The 23309-nt window shown below is 38.8% G+C and overlaps 1 protein-coding gene across 4 annotated transcripts in view; it reads right to left on the bottom strand.

The window, feature by feature from the left end:
• Nucleotides 1-23309, bottom strand: part of SMG6 (SMG6 nonsense mediated mRNA decay factor) — a 226925-nt gene that overhangs the window by 87893 nt on the left and 115723 nt on the right. The window contains exons 14-16 of one of the 4 annotated variants that reach the window (XM_034639985.1): nucleotides 12922-12973; nucleotides 10304-10355; nucleotides 9974-10025 (exon numbers count right to left, since the gene is read on the bottom strand). The exons of 2 other annotated variants lie outside the window; for them this stretch is intronic. In XM_034639985.1, coding sequence (XP_034495876.1) covers nucleotides 9989-10025; nucleotides 10304-10355; nucleotides 12922-12973 — 141 coding nt within the window. In that variant the 3' untranslated portion in view covers nucleotides 9974-9988. Of the gene's footprint in view, nucleotides 1-9973; nucleotides 10026-10303; nucleotides 10356-12921; nucleotides 12974-23309 lie in introns of those variants that run through there. One more of the 4 variants, XM_034639986.1, reaches the window with a different exon arrangement.

Here is a 23309-nt window from a genome sequence, read left to right as displayed (position 1 = left end):
GGGGGGGGGGGGGGGGGGGGGGGGGGGGGGTTGGGAGGGGCCTTCACACTTCATCCCTCCACCTATAACAACATGCAAAGTAACTACACCTGGATCTTTCCAAACAATTTTTATTTTCTCAAAGTCTTCCTTAAACCTATGGAACAAGAAGCTGCCACTGAGTAGGGGTCAGTACAGGGGCTTTCTTTTCTACTTCCTCTCCCCAGTTAAAAGTATAGATATATTTTCTTCAAAAGTGACAAATTCCACATACTACCTTTTCTGGACTTTTGTCCAATGGGACAGGACCTATTTTCTCCACTGTACCTAAGTGGGCTGCTTTGTGGAAAAAATTCCACGCAACATGAAAGAGTCCCATGATAAATAAATATCTCATCCACATTTAATCTATGTTCTGAAAACTGAATTCTATTGCCTCAGGGGGCTGCCAGTTGCTGCCAATTTGCTTCTCATGGCAGAACCCTGTGTGGCAGAGCCCTGACTAGGCTAGGCTCTGCCGATGCTTGTTTGGAAAAGAGTCCAGCCGGAGATGAAAGAAGCTCTTCAAAGTGGGTGACTCCTTGGAGGCTATCACTTTAGGGCTTGGGAATGATTACTTATCAAAAGCGCCTTCAGTCTGAAATATATTCTGGGTAAGAAGCTGGCTTGCCCTCTCGGGTGTTCCACTGGAGTTTGCAGAGCTGGAGAGGCCTCAGTGGATTTGGAGTTATGGCGGAAACTGAAGAACCCAGTTGAAGATAAGAGCCCCAAATCCACATCGTAGGTGGGGACAGGAGAGAGAGAAGGAATTTAAAAAAGCTTCAGACATCTGTCTGCACAATTCATTCCTGGCCCACCCTTCTCCCCCCTCTTTTATTTTAAATAAACAGCTTCAAAAGGGGTGGTCCTCACATTTTTCTGCTGACTAAGGTCTCGATTTCCTTACTTTCCTCTACCAAGAGAGCCTGAAACCTTTAGCTTTCAGCATTTAATCAGTCAAAACCTAGTCTCTGAAGTAGAAGGACAAGCTAGATCAAGAGAAAATATATGTGACACGTACACAGCTGACAAAGGACTTGCATCCAGATTATACAAAGACCCCTTAAAACTCAGTAAGAAAACAATTTAAAAATAGGCAGAAGATTTGAAGACACTTTACCAAAAATATAAAAATGGCAAATAAACACATGAAGAGAAGCTCAACATCATTAGACATTAGAGAAATGCAAATTAAAACTGTAATGAGGTACCTGTTAGAATGACTTAAAACAACGACAACAACAAAATGTGGAATCGAGCGCTGGCAAGGATGTGGACAAACTGCAATTCTCATACACTGCTGGTGGGAATGCAAAATGGTTATAGCCACTTCGGAAAAGTTTGGCAGTTTCTAACAAAATTAAACATAAACCTATCAAATGACCCAAACATTCATACCTAGGTATTTACCCAAGAGAAAAGAAAACTTAAGTTCACATAAAAATCTATACATGAATGTTTGTACTAGTCTATCCATAATCACAACCCAAATGTTCAACAGGTGAATGGATAAGCAAATCATGGTCTATCCTACAATGGATAGTACCGTGTGACAAAAAAGCATGGATTAATGATATAGCCAACAACATGAATGAATCTCAAAGGCTAATACTGTGCTATAATGAAGCCTCAAAAAGCTAACTGCTGTATGGTTTAATTTATATGACATTCTGGAAAAGGCAACGTCATCCCTATGACAGGAAAAAGATGAGAGGTGACCAGGGGTGGAGAGACGGGCTGGTTACACGAGGGAGATTTTTTGGAAGATGGATATGCTCTGCATCTTAATTGTGGTGTTGGTTACATGACTGTATGTTTGTCAAAACTGTATAACAAAGAGTAGATTTTAATGTGTGTAAACAAACAAATCTGAGTCTCTCAGGAAGGGAATGAATTAGAGAAACATCGCTGCACTCTGTGCTCAGGGATACCTGGGAATGCATACAGCTAGAGGGTGGCAGGGCTGACAAAGAGCCTATTTTCACCCCGAAATTGGAGGCAACATTAAAACAGACTCAGATTTCTGTTGCAGTAAAAGGAACTTTATACTCTTTGTCCCCCAGACTTTTCATTGTTACAGAGACAATGCAATCTTCTTTATGCAGATAAAAAGATACCGAGTCCTGGCCTGGTTTTCCTCCTCCCCTTTCATTTCCTGTTTCATTTGGGCAGATATCTCTGTTTCTACAACCGGCAAAGTATATGCAAGTTTTATAAAATCATGAGGGAAATCAGAGGTTTAGGTTAACTGGAGACCTCTTCGTATAAACAGGTTAATTGTGCAGAGAACCTACTAAAGGTAAATCCTGAAACATTTTTTTAAAATAATAAACACCTGCCAAACTCTTATATTCTCCAAGAAATCTGTCGTGTTGTCAGTGAGTGAGGCCAAAAAACATAAAGTATACCTGAAACAATAAAATTTCTTTTAATGTCGTCATTATCTACTAGTGAAATGACGGGGATGGGCACCTCCAAACAGGCAATATTTTTTTTTTTGAAGATTTTATTTATTTATTCGACAGAGATAGAGACAGCCAGCGAGAGAGGGAACACGAGCAGGGGGAGTGGGAGAGGAAGAAGCAGGCTCATAGCGGAAGAGCCTGATGTGGGGCTCGATCCCATTACGCCGGGATCACGCCCTGAGCCGAAGGCAGACGCTTAACCGCTGTGCCACCCAGGCGCCCCCAAAGGGGCAATATTTTGAAAGAAAAATTATATCTCTTATAATGTGGTCACAGGTCCATAGGCAACGAGAAGGTCAAGTGGCTAAAGATGTGTGTTCCATCAGTATCCGGAGAGCTGTAAGAAGCAGTCAGCTTGGAAAAGAGAGCATATTCCCACTCTCATTTTAGTAGCTTATCTTCACACCTCTGCTTCACAGCTTACTCCTTCTAGTACTTCTTGGGTGCCTCAAGTGAGAGGAAGGAAATGGTACTTGGGAACTCTAACTAAACCAGAAACTTTTAGCTCCCACCTTTGAAGAGCCCAAGCATGCAAGGATATGCACACATACAAATGCAGAGAAAGAGCTTTTTCATTGAAATGGAGGAAGCTGCCATGTCTACCTCTATAAGCAAAAATATTAATCATCCACCGTCTGGTTTTAATCCACACGCTCCTGATCCTGCATCTGAATGTATTGTTATCAGGGGAAGGAGCATTTCTGCTCAATCTTATTCACCAGCCAAAAACCTGAAAATGTGAAAACCACATTGGTGAAGTGCCTTCTTCGGGACCCAGAAAACTCTGAGCTGCTGCTTTTTTATTGTTTTCTTTCTTTTTTTTTCTTTCTTTTAAAATGATGAACAAATGTGAATTTCAGAGGGTCTGGAGGGGGAAAAAAAAGGAACAGCTCAAGTTACAGGTCCCTCATATCTTGGAGTGACACTATCCTCAGGGAAATTAGCACTTTCTCTTCTCTATTTCCCAAAGGGGATCCAGCCACACAACCTGATTGATATCAGCCCATCAGAGACAAGTTTGGGCATCCAGGTGCATCCCTTATGAGCATTTACAAATGAAATGACAAGCCCAAACAGCAAGCCTTTGCCTCTGGTCTCCGTTCTTCTGGTTTGTGCTTTGCTAGCAGTAAAAGCAGGGACTGATACACCATCTGAATGTGTCTAAGCACGCTTCTCCCACTGTCCATGCTGGAGACCCTTTCTTCTCCTCAGGTTCACCCTAAAAAAGGTCTCCAAGCCAGTATGTGGGCTTGAGTGCCTTCAAAGCCATTAGTCACCACCCTTGCAGCCTCACTCCAAACTGCGAATGGGGCCACCCGTGACACAAAAACTCTGGCAAGATTAGAGGATAGCAAGAGCAGAAGAAACCACAATACGCCTGAGACTCCCAGGAGAACAATGACTAGTGCTGGTGGGGAACAGACTGACAGACAGAGCAGACAGACTCTAACCAGGCCTCACTCTGTTTTCGATGCAACACAAATGTTTTCCATTAGAAGTTCCCTGCCCCACAAACACTCATACATGCGGCTATGAAATCCACATACTTAACTTCTGCTTTTCTGGCACTCTGACCCAACTACCTCTCCTGTTCCTCTGGAACAGAGCAAAGTTGAGAGAAAAGAGATTCTAGTGCCCCCAGCACAAAGGTAAGGCAAAGAGAATCAGAATCAGATGCATGCTTACTAAGTACTATCTAACATGAGCATGACTGAGCAAGGTAAAGGGAAAAAGGGAGAAAACAGCACCTTTCTTTTGCCAAGAGAGAAACAAGTACTGTAAAGCTCTGGCTCTCACTGGTTGGCTCCTATGCTTTCAGCTTCAAGTTTGGCTTTACTTTCTAGTAAAGTCCGCAGCTGATCTTCATCAGGAGGTGTCGGTCGCCATTAAAAGCAAAACAGGCAAAAACCTCAGAAAACTCATTACAAAGCCTGCAAAATTCCAGTACTAAGAAAGCAGAATACAGGCTGATCAGTAACCCATGTTTCAAACACTCTGAACCAGCCGAGTATCACAGCTGTGAGAAGAAGCCGAACCAGAAATCTTTAACAGCGTCAGCAACCATCCTCCCACCGTCTGTGGGACCCAGCGCAGGCTCACTTCTAATCATAGAGGTAGAGACATGTGGCTGGGTGGCTAATTAATCTCTTCCCTCAAAAAAAAAAGGAAGAAAACTACAAGTAAGAATTCAAAAGAACAATTAAAAAAAAAAAGAATGAACATTGAAAAGAAGGGAAAAAGTGAATTTTTAAAATGGCACGTAAGAAATAAAAGGAAATCCCCTATTCAGGCAGCTCTGGAGTTCCCTAATTGCACAAGAGCAAAGGACACCCCCCAATGTGGATGCCTTATTAAGCAATTGCTCAACCTACATGCATTGTGCAATTCCAACCCTCCAAAGCTTCTTGCTGCACATGTGCAAACCACGTTTTCCACTGCACTCTAGAATTAGGAACAGTTTCTCATTTTTCTCTTCTTCACTTTAGGGGGGCTGTGTGCATGAGGGAAAAAAATCTGCTAGATAAGCATTCACTACAAATGAGGTTTTACATTATTTCATCTGGTTACTTCTGAGTTTACTTGTAGTTAAGAAACATTTGGATTTACTCTTAGGCAGCTAAAGATTCATTTTTCCTGTCACTGGCAATAATGATATTACAAAAAATTGTCCACGAAAACATCAAACCTTCAAAAGCCTTTGTTCCAAATGGTTGCTACTCTGGAATATTTGGAGTAGTTAAAAGTAGCAGTCCCTACTTTGCAGCCAAAATTCCAATGGAAGCCTGGGTAAATCACAATGTGTCTTATTAATCACAAACCTTTCTTTTCAGAGTATCTAGTTAAATGATCAACAAGATAAGAACAATAATAAGTGTATACAGAGATGAGGAACGCATGACAAGAAAACCCAAAGGTCATGCAGGAAAAGACAGATCTGACTTCATAAAAATTTTAAACTGTACACTGTAAAAAATATAAAGATTCTAATACCAGCTACAAACAAGAGACAATATTTGCAACATATAAAATAAAACTACAGTGTTTACGAACTCCTACATATCAATAATATATAACAACATAAACAGAAGCAGGGCCATAAATACGCAAGTCAGAATGAAAGAAATATAAACAGACAGTAAATATACAGAAAGACCTTTTATTCCACTAGTAAGCAAATTCAAGTTAAAGTGAGATGCATTTTTTAACCCAGAAAATAAGCAGAAATTAAAAATATTGGTATAATACATAGTATTTGTAAAAGTATGAAGAAACAGACATTTGTATACTGTTATGGAAGTGTAAACTGGTATAATCATCTCGGAGGGCAATTTGGCAATATTTGTAAAAACAGTAAAATTTGTGTATCTTTTGATAAAGGAATTCCACTTGTAGGAATCTACTCTTAAAAAAAGTCTTATAAATATACAAGGATTTAAGTACAAGGAAGTTCATTTTAGTACCGTATGTAATAAAAAAAATTGGACATAACTAAGCAGCACCTAGAAGATAGTGGGAATGTACACTGGTACAGCCAATATGGAAACCACTATGGAGGTTCCTCAAAAAATTAAAAATAGAACTACTGTACAATCCAACAATTCCACTTCTGGGTGTTTATCTAAAGAAAATGAAAACATCAATTTGAAGAGCTATAAATACCCCTATATGCTCACTGCAGCATTATTTACAACAGCTAAAATATGGAAGCAACCCAAGTGTCCATCAATAGAAAAATGGATAAAGAAAATGTGATATATGTACACAATGGATTATCATCCAGCCATGTATGATGAAATCTTGCCATAGCGAAATGAGTCAGAGAAAGACAAATTACTGTATGATTTTACTTATATGTGCAATCTAAAAAACAAAACAAATGAACGAAACAGAAACAAAGTCACAGATACAGGAAACAAACTGTTGGTTACCAGAGTGATGAGGGGTTGGAGGGAAGGTGGGTGAAACAGGTAAAGGGGATTAAGAGGTACAAGCTTCCAATGATTAAATAAATAAGTCACACGGATGAAAAGTACAGCGTAGGGAATATAGTCAATAATATTGTAATAACTTTGTATGATGACAGATGAACTACACTTATCATGGGGATTTCACAATGTATAAAAATACCAAATCACTATGAGGTACACCTGAAACTAAGAGGACACTGTGTGTCAATTATACCTCAATAAAAAAAGATGGATAAATTGTATCTATAACAATGGAATATGATGCAACTTGAAAAAAAACTGGTGTAGATTTATACATACTGATTCAGAAACAGTTGCAAGGTATATATATTAAGCTAAAAAAGAGTAATGTATATACAACATGCATTTTTATTAGAAAAGTTAATATTCTGTATATGTACGTCTGCAAGAACGGTTACCAGACTTATTAGCAGTTTTTGCCTGTTTTGCTTTTAATGGCGACCGACACCTCCTGATGAAGATCAGCTGCAGACTTTACTAGAAAGTAAAGACAAAATTGGAAGGAGGGGCTGGTACTCTTATATTCTACAGTTCTATATGACTTTAATATTTCAGATAGCATGGATTACTTCTGTAATTAACAAGTAAACACAGTCTACTTTCTGTTTCTCAGCATGATGGAGTAGGTGGTACTAGACTAGTCCTCCCACCATAAACAGCTATAAAATATCTGAGGCAACTGTTTGTAGGCAGTGGGCAACAGGCAGTGCAAGACCATGATCCCTAAAACACCAAACTCATTGAGAAAGAGTTCAGATTTGTGGTCACCACAGGTGGGGGTAGAGAGAGGGCAAATTACAGGAAGGTGGTCAAAAGGTGCCAACTTCCCATTATAAAACAAGTACTAGGGATGTAATACACAACATGATGACTATAGTTAACACTTCTGTATGATATATCATAAGGAGAAATTATTTTCTTTGCTTTTTATTGCATCTGTATGAGATGATGGATGCTAACTAAACTCATTATGGCAATCATTTAAAAATATACGTAAATCAAACCATCATTCTGTATACCTTAAACATATACAATGATGTATGTCAATTATTTCTCAATACAACTGGGGAAAAACACTAGAAATATTTTTTTATGATTAAAGTTTGTTCCCTTTTCATGAGAGAAAAAAAGACTGTGCTTTCTGAGAAAAGAGAAATTCATAAAATGAACCCATGATCACTCAGTCCTCTGCTTGGGGATAATTTTCCAACCATGACATTGAAAGCTGAGTCCCAAGGAAATCATGGTCATCCTGTTGAGCTGAAGAGGCAGAGGCAGAAGCTGGGTAGCTGAAGGGGATGGAATCATCAAGTAGGGAAATGGACAGGAAGAAGTTGTACAAAGAAATGGCACAAAGTACATGTGAGAATCTTCAGTGAAGAAGGGGATAAAGGCTGGACTGTACAAATGTAGCCAAGACCACCAGACGCTGACCAAAAGGCAGCTGCTACAGGGCTGAGAGTGGAACAGAAAGAGATATTAAAGATCCAGCAGTGGTGCAGGAAAAGCACTGTCTCAGGATGGGGGAGTTGGGAGTTCCAACACTGCCAGAGTGAAGAGGTTTTAACACTTTGTTAACACCCTTTGGCAACCATCTGAGACTCCAGAGGATACACACCCTAGAGTGAGAGCTAATCTAAATCTACATTCATAGATCCTAAAACTCAGCCTGAAACAAAGTCTGCAGGGGGAGGTTGACAGGTCACTGGGGCTTGGGAAATAGCCTAGGTTCCTACGTAGCTGCCCTAATAATATGTAAAAACCAAGCCTACAGAAGTTCAAGACGATCAAGCAGAAATTTAACTGCCAGTTTTAAAAAAACAAACAAAAAGGTACTCTCCAGAGGAAGGTAACAAGATCCAGAATCTCTCTAACAAATTATCCAGTGTCCATGGACTGTAAACAAAAATCACTAGACACAAAGAAATGTGAAAATGCAATCCACATTCAATAGAAATCAAATGTGAGATGGCCCACATGCTGGGATTGGCAGGCAAAGACTTTAAAAGCAGCTATTATAAATATGTCCAAAATATTAATAAGAAAGATGTTCAAAAGATTGAAGGGAAATATAGCCTTAATGAGTAAACAAATAGAGAATATCAGCAGAGAAAATTATAAAAAAGAATCAAGTAGAAGTTCTTTTTTTAAAAGATTTTTTTAAGAGAGATTATTTTAAAGATATTTATTTATAGAGAGAGAGATCAAGAGAGTGTGCGTGGGAAGGGGCAGAGGGAGAGGGAGAGAATCTCAAGCAGACTCTGCTGAGCGTGGAGCCCTACGTAGGGCTCAATCCCATAACTCCAAGATCACAACCAGAGCTGAAACCAAGAGTCCAAGGCTCAACTGACTGAGCCAACCAGGCACCCCCCCCAAGTACAAATTCTTAAACTGAAAAGTAAAAGAGTAAAATAAAAAATTCACTGGATAAACATTATATTGAAAATGGCAAAGAAAGAGTCCATGAACGTAAAGACAGATTAACAGAAACTAAGTAATGGCCGGGGCGGTGGGGGGGGGGGGCTCCGAAGTGACTCAGTCAGTTGAGCGTCTGACTCTTCGTTTCGGCTCACGTCATGATCTCATGGGTCCTGGGATATAGCCCCGCACTGGTTCCATGCTCAGCAGGGAGTCTGCTTCGGATTCTCTCCCTCTCCTGCCCTTCCCCCCTCTTGTGTGTTCTCTCTCTCTCTCTCCCCCCCCCTCTCTAAAATAAATAAATCTTAAAAATAAAAAAAGAAACCAAGTAATCTGAAGACTAGAGAGAAAAAACGTTAAAGATAAACAGAGCCTTACATACTGTGGGACTATGTAAAAATGTCTAACATATACATAATTGGAATTCCAGAAAGAGAAGAGAGGGTAAGTAGGGTAGAAAAAAAAGAATCATCTCTGGAAGATATCCCAAATTTGATGAAAAACACCAACTTATAGATCCAAAAGGGTCAGTGACCATCAAGCAGAATTAATGTAAAAAGGACTACACCTATGCACATCCCAATCAAACTTCTGAAAACCACAGATAAAAGAAAATATTCAAAGCAGACTCCCCCCAAAAGATACATTATACAGAGAGGTATATGAATGCTGATTTCCCCTGAGAAAACAGTGGGTGCCAGATAAGAGAACAACATCTGAAAATGCTGAAAGAAAAAAACTTCAATCCAGAATTCTATATCCAGTTTTTAAAAAATCCTTTAAAATCTGGGGCGCCTGGGTGGCTGAGTCGTTAAGCGTCTGCCTTCGGCTCAGGGCGTGATCCCGGTGTTCCGGGATGGAGTCCCACATTGGGCTCCTCCGCTGGGAGCCTGCTTCTTCCTCTCCCACTCCCCCTGTGTTCCCTCTCTCGCTGGCTGTCTCTCTGTCAACATAAATAAATAAAATCTTTAATAAATAAATAAATAAATAAATAATCCTTTAAAATCAAAGATAAAAGGAGGGAGTGGAGAAAGAGACATTTTTAGATAAACAAAAGCTACAGGAATTTGTCACCAGCCACCTGGGTGTCCTTTAGGCTCAAGAGAGATGGTCATCATCTGGAAACTCAGATCTACTGAAAAGAATGAAAAGTACCCGTAAATAAGGAGATAAATAGAAAAGCTTATATTTTCTTTTTGTTTGTATTTTACTTAAAAGGTAACTATTTAGCTAGAAATAATAACAGAGTACAGTAGGGTTTATACCATACGAAAAGTCCAAGAGAAGACAAATGCACTAAACAAGAGGGAATGGGTAAATGGAATTATACTCTTTTAAGATGATTACATTCGTAAAGCATGAAGCAGGAAACAGGAAGCTTAGGTGTGAAGTGTAAAAAGGTATAATACTGACCTTAAAATATATTCTGAAAAGGTAAGGATGCAAATCATTAGCCCTAGAACAGCTGGGAAAAAAAATTTTTTTAAGGGTAAAGTTAAGAAGGCAAAAACAAAGATTTCTTAAAACAGAAAAAGCACTAATCATAAAGGAAAAAATTTTAAAAACCCCAAATTTCATCAAAATTAAAAACATTTGCTTTTCAAGATTGTCTTTAAAAAATTTTTTAAAGCTAGCCATACACTGTGAGAAAATATTCACAGGTCACATATCTGACAAGGATTTGTGTCCAGAATATATAAAGAACTTTTACAACCCTATAAGAAAACATCAATATCCCGAATTTTGAAAATGGGGCATGGATTTGGACATTTCCCAAATGAGGACCTATAAATTGCTAATAAACACAAGAAAAGATGTTCATCCTTAATTACACAAATGTCAATAAAACTAAAATGAGACCACTTCACACTTCACTAGAATGGCTAAAATTCTAAAGACTAGAAATACCAAATGTTGGCAAGGATGTGAAACAACTAGAATTCTCAAGCATTGCTAGTGGGACTATAACATGGTGCAATCACTCTGGAAAAGAGTTTGGTAGTTTCTTTAAAGTTAGCAATATACTTATCATATGGCTGAGCAATTCTACTTCCAGCTATTTACCCCTAAGAAATGAAAACATATGTAAACAAAAAGACTTGTACATTAATGTTCACAGCATCTTTATTCATAAGAGCCAAAGAATAAAAACCCAAATGTCCAAACCCAAAGTGAATGGATAAACAGACTGTGATATATCCATATAATGGAATACTACTCATCAATAAAGGGAATGAACCACTGGAAAAACACAACAACATGCATCAATCTCACAGATACCAAAATGAGTGACAGAACACAATGTTATGATTCCACTTATGTGAAATTCTAAAACAGGTAATACTAATAATCTATAGTAAGAATAACTAGGGGCTCCTGGGTGGCTCAGTCGCTTCAGCATCTGCCTTCGGCTCAGGTCATGATCCTGGGGTCGAGCCCTATGTCGGGCTCCCTGATTAGCAGGGAGTCTGCTTCTCCCTCTCTTTCCGCACAATCCCTCCCCCGCCCCCCGGCCCCCACTGGTGCTCTTTCTCGAATAAATAAATAAAATCTTAAAAAAAATTAGATTAGTGGTTACCTAGGATGGGGAGTGGGACTGGGGAGGTTAACTGCAAAGTGGCACTTGGGAACATTTTGGGGGATGGTAACATTCTATATCTTGATTGGGGTGGTCATAACTCAGGTATATATATACCATCAATACTTTCAAATGTAAGATTTTATTGTATGTAAATTACATACCAACAAATTAATAAAAGTAAAGGTATTAACTTTAATAAAGATTATTTTCAGATATCTAAAGTTATAAAGTAAAAACATAATATTCTTTTACATACATGAGAATTACATTAAAGAAAAAGGTGGGACCGGAAGTACGGAGGCAAACATTTATGTCAATAGTTAAGTCCTTTCTCTAGGTAACATTCTTCTTCCTCTTACCCATTTCAACTTTTTTTTTTTTCAGATTTTATTTATTTATTTGAGAGAGAGAGGGAAAGAGAGAGAGCATGATGGGGGGACAGTCAGAAGGAGAAGCAGGATCCCCGATGCGGAGCCCGATCTCGGGACTCCAGGATCATGACCTGAGCCGAAGGCAGTTGCTTAATGGACTGAGCCACCCAGGCGCCCCTCAACTTTATTTTTTATTATGGCCCATATTTATTTGGTCTTGAGCCAAAGATGGTTTGTGTGTTTATCTGTAGATAGGCAGGCAAACTTCCATCACTCACCTTCAGGTTTTTATGCATCAGTTATCCCCATCAACCAACTCCATGAGAGCTTGTTCATCTCTAAGCAATCCTGCCTGCAAAGTCTGGAGCCCAAGGCATTGTCCTGATTTTTTGGTCCTTATAAGTTACACTGCCACAACTCTGAAGATTGTTTTGCTCTTGGGCACATCTCCAAAATGATGTAGATCATCTTGTGTATAAATTCAGTCCTCTTAGAGCACTCTCAAGGGTTTCTCAAAAATAGAGTATCTCTCTCCAAAGACTCATATTCTAGACACTCAGGTATCTTTGGGCTGCAGGGCATTCCAAGATGTGAAGAACATGTAACCCAGAGAGAAAGAAGCAGATCAATTCAATCTGAGCATCCGTTCCCCTCATATGAACTTTTACTTCTTTCTTCATTCTCAAGAACCATTATGGAAATCAGATAATCTCCCTAAACCAGGTCACAAATTCCCAAGCTCGGGATGCCTGGGTGGATCAGTCAGTTAAGTGTCTGCCTTCAGCTCAGGTCATGATCCCAGAGTCCTAGGATCGAGCCCTACATTGGGCTCCCTGCTCAGTGGGGAGCCTGCTTCTCCCTCTGCCTGACAAAATAAATAAATAAAATCTTTTAAAAAAAAGAATTCCCAAGCTCCTAGTGAGAAATCAAGCTCCCAGTGAAAATAAAAGAACTGTCGAAGTTAAGAGAACTGGAGGTATACTAAGAAATATTTGTTCCACCACCCTACCAAATTTATATTCAATTAAGAGTGTGTGCTCTAAACTTGGACTGCTTGGATATGACTCCTTCATTCTTACCTGTGTCATCCTGGACAAGTTCTTTCATAAAGTTCAAATTCCCATGGGGCTTCTGTGACATTTAAATGAGATAATTTAAAGCATTAAAACAGTACCTAGCACACGATAAACACTCATTAAAAGTCAGATGTTTTGCTGAGGGCCCTCTTGGGAAAAGAGATCCAGACATGTGACTCTTCATATATACTCTGAAAAAAACATATTTATAGCATTCTGAATATAACTTCTTCCTGAAGAGCTCAGAAACCTGTCTGGCAAACATGGAGGCAAAGTATATGAACTCTTAGGTAATATGCCCTACATTCCAAAATTAAAGACAGAATGAGGAAGACTATTTATACCAGAAATCTTCGGGTTTTTTCTTGTTTTTTTTTTTTTTTTTTTTTTTACCTGGGCCAAAATCTTTGCCTGATGACTACAACTCTGGCAGCCACCAAATTCCTAAAACCAGTGGTTCTCAAAGTACGGAACCCAAACCATCAGCATCACCTGGGAACTTGTTAGAAATGCAATTTTTTCTGTCTCTCCTTCCCAAATAAATAATCAGTAACCACTGGGGGTTGGGCCCAGCAATCGGGTGTTTTAACAAGGCCTCCAGGTGATTCTGATGAATGCTAAAGTAAGAAAATTATTATCCTAGGGGCGCCTGGGTGGCACAGCGGTTGGGCATCTGCCTTTGGCTCAGGGCGTGATCCCGGCGTAATGGGATCGAGCCCCACATCAGGCTCCTCTGCTATGAGCCTGCTTCTTCCTCTCCACTCCCCCTGCTTGTGTTCCCTCTCTCGCTGGCTGTCTCTATCTCTGTCGTACAAATAAATAAAATCTTTAAAAAAAAAAAAAGAAAATTATTATCCTAGAACAAAAAGAACACCTAGTCATTGACCTATCCATAGCATGAGCATAAAGACAGCGGAGTTCAACAGGGCCCATTTGGGGAATTAGGTTTATAAATCAGGCAGTAACTGATAAATCTGAAAGTACCTGAGTAAACAGAAGTAGTAATCAGTAAGTCTATAAATTTATAAACAATTAGTAAAGAGGTAAGAGAGAGCACAAAAAAGGTGAGGGAGGGCAACAATGAGGTAGGCGGAGAGATACACAAAATACAAACAGTCAGTGCCAAAGGGCCACTGGTGAAATGAATCATCAAACAAAGCCACCCATCAAGGTATTTACTGCACTTCAAGTGAGAAGGGGAAAAATTTTTAATAACATTTGCTAGACAGAAACCAGAGGACTTCTCAAAACACTACATAACTTTTACTAAGTTTACATCCGTATCAAGAGGTTCTTCCACTAAATAGGCAAAACAGAAAAGGAAATAGATACAGTTCATAGTTCATTTCTAAATATCTGGCTGGACATGGTTTTTCTTTAGATATCTACAGATATTATGGTATGTCCACACAAGTAAATATAATGCAGCCACTAAAATTCATGTTCTAGGTCAACATGGAAATAATATGCAGGATATATTTATTGCTAAGTGAACAAAGCAGATTACAAAACAGTATATATGATTTGATTCTATTTCTGTTAAAAAGCAAAAAAAATTCACATATGTCTGTCCATCTATCCATCTACCCAACCAGGATAGAAAGATCACAGAATCTTATTTTTCCTTACTGATAATCTTGATTTTCCTAGTATTTCTGAAATGAATATCTATTTTGTAATATAAAGAAAGGTTATTTTTTAAAAGATTTTTTTAAAGATTTTATTTATCCATTTGACAGAGACAGAGAGAGAGAAAGAGAGAGAGAGAGAGAGAGAGAGAGAGAGAAAGCACAAGTAGGGGGAGCAGCAGAGGGAGGGGGAGAAGTCCCCACCGAGCAGGGAGCCTGACACGGGGCTCGATCCCAGGACCCTGGGATCATGACCTGAGCTGAAGGCAGACACTTAACTAAGCCACCCAGCCATCCCCAGAAAGGTAATTTTTATAAAAAACAAACAAACAAACAAACAAAAGCACCTTAAAAAGCACAGACCTCTGAATTAAATAATTCTATATTCACTATCCCAACTGAATACACAGAATACACCCCCATGCCCTGGGATCCCTCCACTGTCTACTGTGTTTACTGCCATGGCTGTGGTATCTAGAATAGTGCCTGATGCATAGCAGTCAATAGCTCTCAAATGGGAAAATGCCATCTCTCTGCCATAAATCATTAAGAATTACTGCCAGATGGATAGAGGACAGATGGAATCAGGTCATTAAGAGCCAATTGACAGCTTGCATTCCTAAGAAAACAACTTTTATTTTTTTAAGAAGTCAACTTCTAAAAAAATTTCATTTGGTTAGATGTTAGTATGTAGATAAGGAATTGATTTTTGTATGCTGACTTTATATCAAGCAACTTTGCAAAATTCACTTATTCTATTAATTTATCCTTATCTTCTTTAGGATTTTCTAAGTATGTATCACATTACTTGCCAATAAAGATAGCTTTACCTTTATTTTTTCCCCTTTCATCTTTTTTTTTTAAAAAAGATTTTATTGGAGAGAGAGAGAGAGAGCCGGTGAGCAGAAGCCAGAGGAGGGGCAGAGGCAGAGCAACAAGCAGACTCTCCCCGCTGGGCAGGGAGCCTGATGTAGAACTCAATCCCAGGACCCTGGGATCATGACCTGAGCTGAAAGCAGACTAACCAAATAAGCCACCCAGGTGTCCCTCCAATCATCTTTTTAATACTTCTATTTCTTTTTCTTGTCTTACTGTACTGGCTAGGACCTCCAATATAAACTGAATGGGACTGGTAATTACCATCCTTGTGTTGTTCTATTTCTTGACCTGCTTGGTGGTTATATAGTTCCTCATTTTGTGACAAGTCTTTTTGTTTAATGCATTTCCACATGTACATTTCATAATTAAAAAGGTTAAAAAAGAAAAAGGAAGCAGCAAGAGAAGTAAACAATGAAGAGCCCAGCAAAATTCTCCAGTTTGGAAGGTTGTATTAGTCACCTATTGCTGCTGTAATAAATTACTACAAATTTAATGGCTTAAAACAATACAATTTATTACCTTACAGTTCTAAAGGTCAGAAATCCTAAAATCAAGGTGCTCACAGGGTGTTGTCAGTTTTGTCAGTTGACAAGGTGTTGACAGTGTTCTCAGAGCCTCTGTGGGAGGCTCTGTGCTTGTCTTTTTTAGCATCTAGAGGCTACCTGCATTCTTTGGCTCACGGTCCCTCCCTTTATCTTCAAGGCCAGCGGCACACTATCTCCAAATCTCTCTCACTGGGACCTCTAGTTCCATCATCACATCTCCTTTTTCTGACTCTTTACACTCCTGCCTTCTTATAAGGACCTTTGTGATTACATTATTTACACCTGGGCAATCTAGGATCATCTTTCATCTCAAGATCCTTACTTAATTTAATCACATTTGCAAAGGCACCTTTGCCTTGTAAGGTAACTTTCAATAGGTCTCAGGAATTAAGATGTGGACCATCTTTAAGGGGCCATTATTCTGTCTACCACAAAGTGTGAGGACATAAGGCAGATGCAGAACACCACTTGAAGCTTTTTCACTGCTACAAATCGGTAGCACAATCAGCATTTCAGAGGTAAACTACCATACTAAATGGGAAGTGGTCGGGGTGCCTGGGTGGCACAGTTGGTTAAGTGTCCGACTCTTGATTTCAGCTCAGGCCATGATCTCAGGGTTGTGAGACAGAGCCCCGTGTTGGATTCCGAGCTCAGTGCAGAGTCTGCTGGGGATTCTCTCTCCCTCTCCCTCTGGCCCTCTTCTTGTGCTCTCTCTTGCTCTCTCTCAAAATAAATACATAAATCTTTAAATAAATCTTTAAATAAACAGAAGTGGCCAGAGAGTAGAATTTCCTCTTGACATGGTAGGCCACAGCTCCAGTGAGGAGGTCAGAAAATGCTGTTATCATTTATGTGAAATAGAGATGAGACACAGGAAATAGAGATGAGACATTAGCTCTGGTGTAGCAGCTCCACTATATACAGGGCAGCAAATGTAGAAAATAAATTCATTTATTAAAACTGCATACCACCTGGCCTCCTCCCCACTCTCTTCAGGGTTGTGACTTGGTAATACAAACTTATACCAACCAGCTGTAGAGCTGAGAAGGAGATTCTAAATAGTATTTGTGGACAAAGGAGGAATCCCATGAGAATCTACATAACCTATTTTGGAGCAGATATCAGACCTGAGGAAACCTTTCTTTGTTCAAAGAAATGTACTTGGCCAGAATCAGATTATAGAAATCCAAGTTGGGGCCTATGAAAAGGGTCTGCAACATAAAAAAGGGAGAAAATAGCACAAAAAGAGATAGAGAAACAAAGTATATTTGTGGGGGAGTGTGGGGAATGTCAAATGAAGAAGATATTTTTAGAACTGAATTTTTAAAATCATAGACACTGTGAAGTATGATAAAAGAAAAATGACAAAACAAAGACAGATAAAAGGGACCTGGATAAAAGGTGGGCAAAAATATAAAGGTTCCAGGATAACACAGGGAAGTAATGTAAGGAAACATAAAATGCAATATCAGACTTAAAAACTGAATTAGAAGCAGTAAAAAGTAGAATCAGCATTCTAAAAATCTCAATCAATTCCAGAGAAGATAAACTTGAGAAGCTCTCCAACAATGCAGAGGCAAAGCAAAAAGAGATTAAAATGATGACAGAAAAAGATATGTAGAAGACAGTGAAGAAAATAATAGAACAAACAGAACATTAGCAATCAAGGACATAAGAGATGAAAACTTTACTGGTCCATAGATAGAACTGGATCTGCTTATTAAAAAGCTCATTATGTACCTACGAAAAACTAAAGTACAGAGCCCAATATCTAAACAAATCCTCATATAATTTGAAATTCAAGATTACAAAAAGTTGTAAGTTACTCACTTTGGACCAAAAAAGGAGTATGCCTTCAAAGGAAGAAACATCAGACCTTTCTCCAATTTTTCCTAACCATTAATGCAATGGGATAATACCTATAGTTTTAAGGGGAAAAAATAGTTGACCTAAGCTAAGTTGCCATTCATGTGCAATGGCAAAATAAGAACAATTTCAAAATGCGAGTGTTCAAAAGTAGTCATGAAGAATGTCCTTGATGGATCATTCAATGAAAAGAGCAAAGTACGGAAAAGAATGCATCCCACACTATCATTTTGATCATTCAGGTATATACATGTATAAATATGGTTTTTTTCAATATAGAAGTAGTCTAAAAAGGTAAATATCAAATTGTTAACAGCAGTTACTCCTGGCGGGTGGTTTTTGACTGTATATATTTTTGTGAATTTGATTCTTTCACATGAGTATGTATCTTACTACGATATTTTATAAAAGTCACCTTAATTTTTAAAAGGCACCCATGTCATCTTCGATGAAAATATTCCTTAGTGTTGCATTTGAATAACAGATGAATCAAAGGACATGATAAGAATAGGAAAGCCAGGACGCCCGGGTGGCTCAGTCGGTTAAGCATCTGCCTTCAGCTCAGGTCATGGTCCCAGGGTCCTAAGATTGAGTCACGCACTGGGCTCTTTACTCAGCGGGGAGCCTGCTTCTCCCTCTGCCTGCTGCTCCCCCTGCTTGTGCGCAATCTCTCTCTGATGAATAAAAATCTCGAAAAAAAAAAAAAAAAGAATGGGAAAGCCATAGAGTAAAAGACCTGATGGTGAGCACTAAAAACACTTAATATAAAATTAATTCTAAATAATTATTGTAAATTAAAAAACAACATGCAATCGTGTGAAAAAGAAAACACATATTTGTAAGCAGTCCTAATTTCCATATCTTAAACATGAGTCAATAGTTTTGGCTTTTTTTCTATTCTTGATGTTGATACTTTGAGAATAGAGGATCAAGTATGTTTTTTAATAAATTAGTTACTGGTAGCACTTAAATATTTTCCAGACCACCAAACAACAAAGCCAGTATTCCCCCCCAAACTACATGTATGTGTGTATACTGTGTACATATACATACTTACGTATCTGTACACATATACATATGTATGTATGTGCGTGCACGTGTATATATATATATAGTATGTATATCTTATATACTATATATATAAGTATATAAAAAATATAAAACAAGAACAAAGCATATACATGTATGGTCTAATTTTATGAAAAGAAAAGAATAAGTATACACATATAAGCACGGGGGGAAAAGACTGGAAGGACATAAATGCTATTAACACTGGTTAATTTTAGGTGGTAGCTTGCAGGTGATTTTTACTTTTTTGTGCTTTTCTATATTTTCCATTTAAAACATTTTGGGGTAATTATGTATATAACAAACAACACTCCAAAAATGTCATTTAACAAATAAACAAGCAGACAAGCCAGGAGTTCCAAAAGTTGGGCAATTTAAGCCCCATCTTTAACCTCAACAATATATTTAAGAATGATGAAGTTTCCTAGGATCCTACATCCAGACAGAAAGCAAAGATGCCTGTAAGAATGAATGGAATATGATGTGAGACTTAAAACACTGACTTATAATGACTTATAATAATTTATTCCCCAATCAAGCCAAAGAGTGGCCCCAGCATTAGCTTATTGAAAAGTTCTTTACTTAGCTCTTGGTCAGACAATATGGGGAGGAAGACAAAGAAAACTACAAAAATTAATCTACCTGGGGAAGCTAGAATAAGCACTGCTTACATCTATTTATGACATAAATGCATTAGTATCATTAAATAGAGCTTTAGGAAAGTTCTTTAGAGCCTAAGGAAAGACTATACAGATCCTTGGTTAGTATCACCTATACAGTCACATGCATAGATTTTGAAGACAATAATTAAGCTTTTTTTTTTTTACATGGACTAAGGCACAACATGAACTGAACATCTTTCACCTAAAACAGTTTCCTTTTCATCATTTCTCCTATCTGTGTATAGGGTTGTTGGGGTTTCAATGAGAAAATGCATGTAAAGAGTTAAGCGCAGTGCCTGGAACATGATTAGTGACTGCAAGAGCTTAATTTCATTATTATTATAGTTTGATTACTTTTTCAATCATTTGTGCACTATAATGCAGCAGAAAAGACACAGAATTTTATTTGTTTCACTTCCTTTCAGGATGGCTATATATTACTCCTTTTAACCACAAGTTATTATAGAAAATTTCATATATATACAAAAGTACAATACTATAATGAACTCAATCCACCCATGATTCAGATGTAATACTGGTCAATATTTGGCCTTTCTTTTCATTCATACTTTTATCCACAATTATTTTGAAGCAAATCCTAGACATCAAATCATTAGAACATGAGGGGTTTATAAAAAAATTTTTTTTAAAATTTTTCTTAAGTAAACCCTATGCCCAACACTGGGCTCGAACTCATGACCTTGAGATCAAGAGCTGCATGCTTGGGGTGCCTGGGTGGCTCAGTTGGTTAAGCGTCGAACTCCTGATTTTGGCTCTGGTCATGATCTCAGGGTCATGAGTTCGATCCCTGTGTTGGTCCCTGCATCAGGCTCCATGTTCAATGGGAAGTTTGCTTGAGATTTTCTCTCTCTCTCTCCCTCTCTAGAAGAAAGGAAGGAAAGAAAGAAAGAATGAATCCATGCTATACCAACTGAGCCAGCCAGGAGTCCCAGAACATGAGGTTTTAAAGTATGACAGAGAGGGAAGGGTTCTAATCCTACACTTCCTTACTAGCTACATGACCTTGGGTAAGTAAATTACTTAATCTTCTGAATTTAGATGTCCAGTAGCCACACAATGAACCTAAGATCACTTTCTTTGTCCTGGTTGGCGCTAATTGGTTTCAACATATGTGATGTTTCTTTCAGAATGTAACCAGCTCCACTCTATTGCTTTTACCCTCATCTGTACTCTTAATTTCTCTTCTAGATAATTCCAATAGCGATCTGTTTTCTTACCTCTTGCTCATTCCATACCCAGGTTTTCTTTTTACTTTTTTTTTTTTTTTTTAAGCTGAATACTAGTCCTGCAAGATGTTCAATAAATCAAAAAAGATCAAGGGTGAAGCAAGTTTGGGAAAAACTGCAAAGGCTATTCTCACAGTACACTACATTAAAAGCTCCAATAAGCCTTACGGTATTGGATTCTGTTTAACATTATTATTATTATTTTTTTTTTTTTGAGAGAGCGAACGAGCATGAGTGGGGTGAGGGACAGACGGGAAGAGAGAGCAGCAGACTCCCCAATGAGCAGGGAGCTCAATGGCGCAGGGCTCAATCTCATGACCTGAGATCATAACCTGAGCTGAAATCAAGAGTTGGATGCCCAGCTGACTGAGCCACCCGGATATCCCTGCTTAACATTACTTTACCACAACTTATGTGATCATGAAACTCTTTCTCTCACCTAACAATTAAGAACCTATACAACTAGAGTTCTGCAGAACATGCTTAGGAAGTACAATGATACGTTAATGCCAAATCAGTGCTCCTTAAGCTATGCCTTCATTGCAATACTACCAGCTCAACAAAATTTCAAGACTTCCTCCTTAACTACAGGTTCAAATTAACTTATGTTGCTTTTCGCATTTGTACATGCCACCCACTGCCTCCCAAAGATATTTGCCTTACAAGCCTGCATTTCTCTAGTGTGTGCAAGACAGTGTAATACAGACATGCTCAGTAAATACCTGTTGAATGGGCATCGAGGTGGGACCAAACATGTGACCAAACTGGACCAGCACTGAAATTGCACATGTTGCTGCTACTGACAAGTCCTTGACATATTTTACACTTCTTAGTACTCAACACTAAAAGCTGGACAAAATATCTATCTTTTTCAGATTTCTTAAAGGCCAAAGTTCCTAAAGATTCCCTCTGACAGGTCCATACTAACATTCTAGGTTGGCTATGGAGATGACCCATAGGAGTTTATCATCATTTTTTCATTCTTCTCTTGAGCCTCAGTCACCTCTTTCAAAAACAACAACAAAAAACAAAAAACACAAAGGTACTAATACCTACTTGGCAGGCTTATTGGGAGAACTTAATGAAATACTATATAGAAGTACCTAATCCAGGAACCAATACAGGCTAGATATTCAGGAGATGTTATTTTTCTCTGCAATGAAGAATAAAGCAGAATAAAAAGAAAAGGAAGGGAACATGTTATACAAAGTAGCTAGGGAAGACCCTTCTAACAAGGTGACATTTAGAAGGGAGTGAGAGAGCCACACAGCTCTCTGGGGACACAGTATTCTAGGTTAAGAGGAAAGCAGTGCAAAGACCCTTAGACATGCGTGCTTGGCTTGTGTGAGGAACAGCAAGGATGCCAATGTGACTAAAGCATATCAGCTAGGAGGAGAGCAGTAGGAGCTGAGGTCAGAGTTAAGGGCAGGTAGAGGTGGTGTCATATCACTGAGAGTGCTGCAGGATGTTGTTAAAACTTTGGCTTTTATTCTAAGTGAGAGAAGCAGCCATCAGAAGGTTTTGAACAAAGAAGTGACATGATCTTGTTGATGTTTTAAAAAGATCATTCCACTTGTGCTGAAAACAGACTGGGGAATAGGAGGAAGGAGGAACTAGAGAAATCAGTCAGAAGGCACTGCAATGAGCTGATCTAGGGTAGGGTGGTAAGAAAGAGTTGTCTCTGCATTTCTTTTGAAGGTAAAGAAGACATGAACAGCTGGTGAATTAGATATGGAGGTGTGAGAAAGAGAGTAGCCAAGAATAACCCCAAGAATTTTAATATAAGCTACCCAAAGTCAAAGCTGTTATTTATCAAGATGGGAAGAATAAAGAAAAGACTAGGTTTAGGGGAGAGTATGGATCTGAAGATGTTATGTTTGACATACCTATTACACAGTCCTTGAAGCAGAGACCTACCTTAGTCTTGAGCTGCCATGAGCTGCAACTGCCCTGGGGTAGTCTGTGAACCACCACTGCAGGCTGAGGGCATGGACTGCTGGCTCTGTATTCTTCTCTGGCCACATCATATACTTATCATATGCTGCATTGTACCATATGCTGTATCACATACACGTATCATATTGACACTACCGCTGGGAGAGTTGATGAGACAGGGGTTAGGAAGTCTGAAGCTGGTTAGGACTCCTTCCTTGTTCTGCACCAAAAGGCAGCTAAGCCAGTAGCCGACTCCCAAAAGTACCCTCCAGAGTCAAACTCACCTTGTGATCAGAGAAGAACACCACAGGATCCCCTGGCCCAAGCCATGCTTATCCAGTTTCTCTTCTAACTGACCATCTTCCACAACACGTAAGCACTGTTAGCTATCCTCAGCCTCACATACTGTAATTCCCCATAATTATCCCCTTCTGACACTACAAGAGCAGGATTGCACTCCAACTTTTCACTGAAAAAGCATAAAATGAATATTCCTTTTAAGAGAGAGAGGCTCTCACATTCCCAAGATCCCTATTAGTCATTAAACACATCCAAAGAGGA

The sequence above is a fragment of the Ailuropoda melanoleuca genome, chromosome 13 (genome assembly GCF_002007445.2).
Source record: "Ailuropoda melanoleuca isolate Jingjing chromosome 13, ASM200744v2, whole genome shotgun sequence".
Classification (NCBI taxonomy): domain Eukaryota; kingdom Metazoa; phylum Chordata; class Mammalia; order Carnivora; family Ursidae; genus Ailuropoda; species Ailuropoda melanoleuca.
Note: the sequence above shows the minus strand (reverse complement) of the source record. Positions and strands in the feature narration are given on the sequence as shown.